At 38.5% G+C, this 10,000-nt stretch overlaps 2 protein-coding genes across 5 annotated transcripts in view; one reads left to right on the top strand and one right to left on the bottom strand.

The window, feature by feature from the left end:
• LOC138859420 (uncharacterized) overlaps positions 1-362 on the top strand; it is a 6,203-nt gene extending 5,841 nt beyond the window's left edge. The window contains exon 6 of the mRNA XM_070114511.1: positions 1-362. This exon is cut by the window's left edge and continues 2,074 nt beyond it. The gene's annotated coding sequence lies outside the window, so the exon portion shown is untranslated.
• Positions 363-454: 92 nt separating this feature from the next.
• The window catches only part of LOC113803166 (fatty acid hydroxylase domain-containing protein 2), a 29,026-nt gene continuing 19,480 nt past the window's right edge, over positions 455-10,000 (bottom strand). For all 4 annotated transcript variants that reach the window (XM_070114513.1, XM_070114512.1, XM_027353891.2 and 1 more), the window contains exons 2-7: positions 9,077-9,236; positions 8,677-8,780; positions 8,431-8,576; positions 4,845-5,026; positions 4,245-4,517; positions 455-4,083 (exon numbers count right to left, since the gene is read on the bottom strand). In XM_070114513.1, coding sequence (XP_069970614.1) covers positions 3,906-4,083; positions 4,245-4,517; positions 4,845-5,026; positions 8,431-8,576; positions 8,677-8,780; positions 9,077-9,231 — 1,038 coding nt within the window. In that variant the 5' untranslated portion in view covers positions 9,232-9,236 and the 3' untranslated portion in view covers positions 455-3,905. The remainder of the gene's footprint in view (positions 4,084-4,244; positions 4,518-4,844; positions 5,027-8,430; positions 8,577-8,676; positions 8,781-9,076; positions 9,237-10,000) is intronic.

The raw sequence follows: 10,000 nt of genomic DNA, 5'->3' as shown, positions 1-10,000 counted from the left end.
TACTTTGTATTAGCCACATATGATAATGATTTATATATAATAGCAATATTGGATTTAATGATTCTATGTTGGTATGTTCTATTTTGTTACTATTTGACTATTTTATGTCCAATAATTTATCAGACTGAAGAGAAAAGTGACACTGGCCTGTCAGATGACACAAGCAAATCACAGAACAGCAAAATAACAAATATGTACCCCATTACACTAAGGGTGTTCTACTACTATTAAATATATATTACATACAGTTTCGACCAGTATATATTTAGCAAAACTACAGATTACACAAACTCTGAACTTCATTTGTAATTCTGGTTATAAAAAAAGAATAAGAAAAAAATAAAATAATCTGAATTCAAAAACATTTTCTATAGTCCTGTGCCTTGTGTACATGTAATATCCTAAAATTGTTTTACCCACTTTAATTTCTAAACTGGAATAGCAACAAACAATGTTTCTTTCTAAGCTTTATTATGCTAAATTTTACAAGCAGTTAGCAAATACGGCTGGAAGAAAAGTTATATATGAATTTTTAGTGCTTTCAGGCGCTGTGTCTTTGTCAGGAAGCACATCAAAATCACTCTTCCTTTGTATCACACATGAAAAATATATCTAGAAATAAATGCACTTACACAAAAATTTCAAATAATCATTCTTTTGCAACTTCCAAACATGGGGAAATATCCCCACATTGCAGAATTCCTTATTTTGGAAGCCTTTTTTAGGAAAGACTATTATTTCCAATTTTTTGGAAAAGACAACAGCAGTTAAAAGCTACAAGAGACAACTTCATTTAGAGGGCATTTTCCGTCCCTAGATTTACTCATTTTTTGTTGTTCATGTATTCACTTGTTTCAGTACTGATGTGTACCTGTACATTTCTGTAATTTAAATAATGTCCTCTCATTCTTTATGCAAAGAAAGACAAAGTGCGGCATGAACTGCATTTGAGCGATGAAGTATTATAGGTAACTGTACAGATAGAAAGATATTATGTTAGAAAGATGATTCCTTCTTTGAATTAATAAATAAAATAACATAAAATCTGAACTGCAAGTGAATTTCAAACAGTGAATGTTATAAATTTCTTTGTAAAAAATAAAAAATATATGTATAAATACATACATAATGTCTTTGCATTGTTCTCTCATATCAATTTCTGCCTTACGAACAATAAAAGGGGTACCTAAATATATATATTCATATATCCATATACATTCTTGTACAAATATAAATATAAAACTAACACCGGTCTTCTTCTTACCATCCTAATATCTAAATTGCATTGACTATAAGAACTATCAAGTTGAATGAGTAAATAGATCAGCCACTCTGCTTCAGCATACTCCTTGACTGGTGGACTAGCTAGGGAACCAGTCAGAAAAAAATGGAAAAAACAAACACAGTCATCTTCCTATGTATGGTGACTGCAGAGAATGGACGTGCACAGAGTGAGTTCCACAGCATATCTTCAAATGAAAAATGGAAATGTTTTCTGGCCTTTCTACAAGTTCTACCTTCAAAAATCTTCAAGTTTGGAGATATTTTGAAAATGTATCCTTTTCTAATATGTATAAGTATCAACTTGATAGATAAATACTGACATAAGATAAAGGTAACATTAATCCTACAAAAAAGAAACGTCAAAGGAGAAGGAAAATAAGAGGAAAAGTCATACTTCCCTAGGTAAGTGCAGCAGCAACAAGCAAATCCTGTATATAGACAATAATATAGGCCATTCATCATTCTTAAATAAAGCACATTTAGGTATGGTAAAGATGATGACAAATTTGTGACATGCTGACTCTTGAAAACAACCACAAAAACAGAGAGACAACTGAGTCAATCAGCCCAGCATGAAACCACTTCCTTCATAACAACCTAAAGAAGGTGGCAGATAAGCCACACCTTCTACCATGAACATGCTTATGTTCATTTCCCATCTACCCTTCCATAGAGCACTGTCAAGCATTCAATCAATTCCATTTTGCCACTAAGCCCTTACTTCCCCATCCACCAATCCATCAATGCACATACCCTTTTTACCCTTCCACTCAGCCCCAAACACCCCACATATCAATTTCACAACACCCATTCCTCTCTCAATACTCCTGAGGGTGTATAGGCTTATCAGAACTGCACAAACTGGGAAGATAAATCCTTGTAAAGTTCCTATATAGTATATCACCTGTAAGCTCACTGCCTTGTATCTATATTATCATTTACTTTATTCCTAAGTGATATTGTTGGTTGTGCTTAGCATTATTCCCTGCATGAATATAAAGAAAAAATGGGAAAACAAACAAACAAAAAATATTAAAAAGAGAAAGAAATAATAGTATTACAACAACAGACCCTAGCACCTGCTATTGAGTCCTGTATATGGAAAGTACAGGCATGGAAGCTATGGTCATTATCGATGCAATTAATTACATATTAGTATTCAGGGTAAGATATTTATATAGTGTACTTATACGTGCTATCCCTTAAATTCTTAAAGCTTCTGACTACAACATTCCAATACATATCAACGACACATGAAGTCCCACAGGTCCAGTGGGAAAGGCATGGCAAACCCTAGTTATTGTGAATCAAACTCTTACATCCTTCATAATACCTAGGCAGCACAAGAAAAAGTAAAAGATAAACACAGCTGTCTACTACACAGATATGCCCTCTAGAGTACATCCTGTTGGTGGCCATACACAAATGTATGCAAGAATAGTGCCTGCAGTTGCAAGAAGTTCACTTTGAAACGTACAATGCATGCATATCATATTTCTTCCCCCTCACTCAACCCAGATATCTCTTTCTTTCCCATAAGACTCCAAACTTTAATGGATACTTAATCATAGCTAAATCATGTAACTGAATAATAAATAATAAAAATCAACCAAAGTAATTGTTTATTTCTTTTCATTTTCATACTGATGTTTTCCACATTAGGATGGCATTCTCCATCACTGAGTTAAAAGTTAACTAATTCAGAAGCATCCAGTTAGGTGATTACTGATGTCTCCAAATATTTTGTAAATGTATCTCTGGAATTATTGCATTTTTGTGAGGAAGTATCATGAAAGTTCAGAAATTATTAATGCAAAAGAGAGAGTTGTTTAAAGAGTTAATACACCTTTAGTCCATGGGAAGTGTAGGAAAAGGTCCAACCATATGATAGAAAGCCAGCATGCTTGACAAAGATTTTGTTCATTTTATTTCATTTTTTTTATAGGAAGCAGAAGTTTAATCAAGATGGGCAGATGGTAGACAGCAGACAAGAACCCTTGGGGAGAAGCGATCTTATTTGAGGAATTTCAGTACACCACAAAACCTTGACTCCTTATATATAAGGTAATTGTTTCCAGTATCTGTCATACAAGTTAAACTTCACAAAACTTATTTGTGAAGCCCAAAATGCCATTAATTATAGAATGAAGGTATAAGATTATGTTGCATAATATTTCTAGCCTGTCTTCAGAAGTGAGATGGCCCAGAGTTAATTTTGTTAATTATGAATCATGTACAATGATGCATAAGATGATATTTTGAAATATAAATGTTTTCAATATGACTATGATATAAGATTGATTTCCTTGTACCAAGTGATGTTTTTCCTTACATTTCATATGAGAGAAATTAAGTTGTTAGGCATTCTATTTCTGTCCGCTAAGTACTTTGTTATTTACTTTGTGATAATTGTTGCTAATTAGAGATTTCCAATCCAGGAATAAATCAGTTACAACCTCTATGACATCAATTTCTCAATATCACACTATGTGGCCATTCTTAAGACACCTGTAGCAGTGGCACATTTCATACTAGAGCTTATATATGAAGGAATGGTAAGACAACAATACTTAAATCTTTTTTCTCATTTTCTTGCTCCCCACAGAGCCCAGCTTGCATAACTAACACTGTTTCCCTTTGACAGTCTTGCCCTTAGGCTCATCATCAGGATATGCCTCACGGGGGGGAATGAGAGACAGCATCATCAGGTGGCGGGAGAAGCACTTCGAGGCACGGAATTTGTCATCTGTGCCATGGAGGAGATCAAGCACCCCTAATACACCATAGCACTGATTGAACCTGCAACAAGTTCATAATATTTAGGCAAACAGAAAAAATGAACCTTAATTTTATATACTCTATATAATAGCATATACTTTACTAAGGGGATCCTTTGATCTTAATTTGGGCATGAAACAATTAATGAAAACAATCTTTTAAAATAAGAAAATAAATCTTACTTCAGGTGATGGAAGTCATGAGCCTCAGGTGATGGGAAGAATGGCAGATGATACCCACTATGGGCATTAAGGGTGCTGAGGATGGTGAGGCTAACCCACAGCCAGACAGTAGCAACGTGTGAGCCAAGGACCAGTGGGCCAAGGAATACTGGCGAGAGGTTGGAACAGATGTGCTCCAGAGGGTGGGCATAAATGGCTGTGATGGCGATGGGGCTCTGCCACTCATGGTGCATCTTGTGGAAGTGCTTGTAGAGTAGCCTGTGGTGGAACAGCCTAGAAGGAAAGAGAGGATTTGGATTTTGTTCAGATTTAGATTCAGGTTCATCTCACTATTTTAAAATCAAATTCATGTTATACAGATTCAAATTCAAGGTGCTTCAATTCAATTTCAAGTTCTCTCAAGCGTTAGTGTGTTGTTTAATAACTGAGAATTTTGAGGTAGCACTCTATCTCTAAATGGAAAGCATAAAGTGGAATGGAGGACAGAGTTAGAGAAAGTAATGAAGATAAATTGAGACTGTAAGAGTTACAACAGATAAAAACATAACTTATACAAAAATATTCATAAAAGGAGACAAAAAGTCAAAGATCTGCCCTCACCTATGTGAGTAGTAAAATCCAACTTCTTCAAGCAAAATGCAAATAATAAGCTCGAAGAGTACCCAATGGAAAGTGGGCAGCTGTGGGGACTGGTCGTAGCCGCGCAGAGCAAGCAAATAATAGCTGGCAATGGAGAATGGAATACCCACGAAGAACTGGTTGAAGTGTACCCAAAGGATACACTGTTGGAAAAAGAAAATATCAATAAATGATGTGTACACTCTGGAAAAAAACATTGACTACTTACATTACAGTATCATTATAACTTCAAATCAAAATGTTGATGACTAAGTAAAATCATCAGCCTTCGAACTTGGCAAAAAATAAAAAATGTGAAGTCTGAGATACGTCTTTTAGATATGAACTTTCTTCCACTAGCTAGAGAAGCCCATCCACACCCCTTAGTGGGGCCAAAAGGGCATTTTGCTGCATCCACCCCCAACCTCATTTATGAGGTTACCTTCTGGTAAGATGCAGCATAGAGGCATGGCTCATCTCACACTCGTGACAGATATGATCACTCTGCCTCTAAATGCATTGAGACCAGAGACCTGTATATGATGGCAGCATATACAAAGTCAGCAAAGTCAGAGTCAGCAACCAGTGTTGCTGCTTTGGTTGACAGGCTTAGCTATTATCCAGTTGATGCATGTGTTGAAAGGCCAAGTCTTAAGATCATGGTACACTGAGTCAAAGACATGGACCCATTGCTTTACATCCCTTCAGCATGGAGATTGCTTCCCAAACTTCTGTCCGAGTAGGAGGTTCCTCACTGATGAGGTGATCAGGTATTTGGAGCACATCATTAACATCAATGCTAACCATAAGTGACTCAACGTGAATGTCTCAAAATCAGCCCATTACAGTTGCATTCCAGATTTGAGATGAACTGGCCATCTGGAAGAAAAGCTCTATATTCAGCTGTCTCTTCACTCTCCTCAGCGAAATTTCCACCACATGCACAGGTGGGAGGCGTTCGAGCAGTCCCAGGACAAGATTTGAGGGAAAGCGTCAGCTCTGTAGTCAACAAGGTCACCAGAAGCAATACTGGACCAAGAAGCAATCAACCGAGGATGTGGCTTCAGGGTACCATTACCAGCCTTGCTACTGGAGTTGCAGTGAACAGGGCCATCTTTTGCAGAAATGCCAGAAACAATCTGTGGGAAACAAGAAGAGGCTGGAATAAGGGGCCCATCAGCCGATGAGTGTCAGGCCCCAGTCCATTTAATTTGTTGCAGAGCTCAGACAACAGCAACTAAAGCACAGGTACAGGGTATAGGCAATAGCTAGCCATATTGTCTTACAATAGTAGGCAGGACCACAAAGCAAGGCTTTCCTCTTGCATCACATTGGACTTGTGGAGTCAAAGGGCACTGTGTATAACTGAGGAGACCTTACAGAGGAGCAGGCTGATAAGCTGCGGACATTATTGTATATCTACATTACCATATTTTCGATAGGGGATTTGGGTGTTAGTGAAGTATCTAATCAATACAGGTAGTAATCGCCCTATTAAATACGCTCTCAGATGTATATCCCCAGTGTAGAGGCCTGATATGGAAGAACTGGCTGCAGAGATGCAGGCACAGGGGATCATTGAGAAGTCAAGCAGCCCCTGGTCATTTGTTGTGGTTCTAGTAAAGAAGGATGGGTCCAGACGCTTCTGTGTGGATTACAGGGCCCTTAGTGAGGCAACCATTAAGGATGCTTATCCACTGCCACGTATGACGTTTGACACATTGGTGGGGACACAGTGCTTTAGTACTCTTGATAAGTCTAAAACGGCGTTTTCATTTGATCAAGGACTATGGCAGTCGAAAGTTATACTATTTGGTTTATGTATTGCACCTGCCACATCTGAACATATGGAGCACATTCTAGATGGGCTACAGTGGAAATCAGCACTCATCTATCTAGATGATGTTATTGTGTACGGGAACACTTTTGAGCTGGAGTTAGAAAGACTAGAGGTGATATTTCAGTGCTTTAAGCAGGCCAATCTTAAGTTGAACCCTAAAAAGTGTGTGTTTTTCCAGACTGAGGTGCCATTCTTAAGGCATACAGTCAGCAGAGATGAAGTGAAAACGAACAGGGAAAAAGTGAGGGCTACGCAAGAATGGCCAGAACCCAAAGATAAAGGAGAAGTATGAAGCTTCCTTAGCCTCTGTACGTACTATCGAAGGTTTGTAAGGAATTTTGCCAGCATTGCCACCCCTCTGAACCAACTCACTAGCAAGGGTGTGCATTTCCAGTGGAGTCAAGAATGTTGAGTGTCCTGTAACCAACTGAAGAAGCACTGTCACAAACACCAGTGCTGATGTGCCCGGATCCACATAAGCCTTACGTCTTGGAGTGTGACATGAGTATGGATAGAGCAGGGGCAGTCTTATCTCAAGAGAAAGGCGGACATGAGCATACCGTAGCTTACTATTGTTGCAAGTTCAACAAGACTGAGCAGAACTATTGTGTAACCAGAAAAGGGCTGCTTGCAATACTAAAGAGCCTGGACCACTTCCACCATTACCTATATGGTGCAAAGTTTACAATCTGTAGAGACCATGCTGCTGTTCATTGGCTGAAGACCTTAAGAAACGTAAAAGGGCAACTGGCATGGTGGAAACCAGGAAAGGCCCACATCAAAACCGATGATTTCAGTAGCCGGCTTTGTGAACACGCCATAGAAGACGACAACAACAGGGAGCTGAAGGAGGCACACCAAAGGGAGCAGGACATCGAACCAGTATTGCAGTGGATGGAAGATAATCAGGATCGTCCGAACTGAGTGGCAAAGGCTCCACTGAGCCTGGCTACAGAATTACTGGCATGCAAGGGACGCCCTAAAAATGAAGGACAGTGTTTTGCACTGAAAATGTGTCAAGGCTGATGGGTCTGTCAAGTTCTGGCAGGTGGTGTTGCCAAAGGAGCATCAGGACAGACATGCAAGAGGTACACAATGGTGTACCATTCTGCGGAGCAAGAAGCCACCACTTTCATCCCTGCAAGGATGATGTTGGGAAGGGAGCTACGTTGACCACTGGTCTTGGTGACTGGGAGGCCACCAAATGAGGATATACCTGTAGCAGCCAGCAACTATGTCATCAAATTACAACAGCAACTTGAAGAAGTGCACCACCAAATGAGAAGACACCTGAAGTTTGCAGGAGAGCATGCAATGCTATTACAACAAGGACACCCATGTAATCAAGTCCGAGCTGGGATATTTAGTGTGGCTGTACAAACCCCAGAAGAAAGGTATGTCACCCAAGCAACAGTGCCCTTGGGAGGGGCACTACAGCATCACTGAGTGTGTGATCGAGGTAACATAAAACCCAATATAGCAGTCATTGGTTGGATGGAGAACAACCACAACAAATCTATATCAGTACGACATAACTCTGGTAAACTCTGACATTCTTATGGATCCTTCAATGAGTACTGAAAAGTCAATCCTCAAAGGTGAACAATCCATTTATAATGATTTTCAATAAAAACCTAAATCCCTTAAATATGGAGAAATATAAAACAAATACACCAAAATATCCATAACCAAAACAAGGTGTATACAAGTCTCTCAAACTAAACCTACCTTTACAAGCTTCCAAGGTTCAACTGGTTCATTTGTTCCTGGTTGCACTTTATATCGACGGAGGAAGGCTGGCTTGTTTGTCGTGTCCATTAGCGTGTACAGGATGCCAATGCTCCAATAGACAAAGTAGGACACGATTGTAGACCCTAAAAGCAAGTGCATAGGTAAGTCAATTTACGCAAATTTTCATTTAAACAAATATTGAAAACAGAAATAGATCTTACCAAACTCATCATAATAACATACCATAAACCATGAGGAAGTAAGGATCATCTCCAAAAGTCTGAAGGATTTTGTCCCACTGGTGTTGCCAGAAGTCACCAGAAGCTCCCCAGAAGTGCTGCAGGTGACTGGTGGATATTGAGAAAGAATGAGAGAGCGAAGAAAGAGCCAAAGGAATATCTGAAGCTTATTACTGTTACTCCTTGTTATAATTTTGTAGACTGGACATATGTACGTGCAAACACAGACATAAGCAAACTCTCACTCACGACCATCCTCACACACACACGTACATATTCAAACATTCATAAAAAAAAGTACTAGGTATGAAAGTTTTCCAGGGTTCTTCACACTCAAACACTCACAGACTCATACACTAACATACACACCCACCCACTCACTCACTCACAAAAATAATACTTACTATGTAAGACTGTTCCTCAGAGCAACAAAGACAATAGTGGTTGACCCTATGATGAAGAGGGCCTTCTTGAGGGTGGAGACCAGGTCTGCTGCAGCAGGGGATGGCTTGCGCACTGCCATCCCCTGGTCCCCTTGATAGGCCTCCGTCTCAACCATTTTACCTACAGCATTACAGAAAAATGATAATCGTAAGAAACAAAACAATATGCTTTTTAAAAATTAGCACATCTTGAAGAAAAATGGCTGATTTTATTGTAAAAATAATAATAATAATAATAAAAAATAATAATAATAAAAGTATCAAAATAAATAAATAATAAAAATTAAAAATTAAGGGAATAAAAAAATTATGTGTTAAGTAGAATTATTATTAGTATATATCTTATATAACAAACAACAGAGACATTGGGTGAGATACTGGGCATCTTAGTTAATAAATATCTCTATCTGAAAAGATTTGGTTTTCAAAAGTTATTCAAGCCGTATGTTTATTGGCCTGTCCATTCAGACAAAATAAACAAACATGAATTTTATTGGTACTATATTTTAACCCAACTGGCACATTTGCCATCCATTCTTGCCATGGCACATTGTGGACCTAACGATGTTTGGCGCTAATCCCGCACTATTGGCTTATCGGATGTAGATTGTTTATCTCCTCTAGTAGCAGTAACAATCATATGGTTAATCTTTATGAAACTGGCACATTAAGTGAGATAAACCTTCAATTTTTTAAAGTTTTAAAAATAATAACAAAATAAAAGATTTCAGGTGCCTTATATTGTCCACAAACTACAGAACGAACCAGGCACATGTGGGGGAACTGACAATAGGTGCCACCAATGCCATCTGTGCAGCCACTAGCGGATCGGTTAAGCAATGAAGATGACGTGTCCAAAGAACAGTTTAGCTGTGCAACCAACTA

This window comes from Penaeus vannamei, chromosome 36 (genome assembly GCF_042767895.1).
Source record: "Penaeus vannamei isolate JL-2024 chromosome 36, ASM4276789v1, whole genome shotgun sequence".
NCBI lineage: Eukaryota > Metazoa > Arthropoda > Malacostraca > Decapoda > Penaeidae > Penaeus > Penaeus vannamei.
Note: the sequence above shows the minus strand (reverse complement) of the source record. Positions and strands in the feature narration are given on the sequence as shown.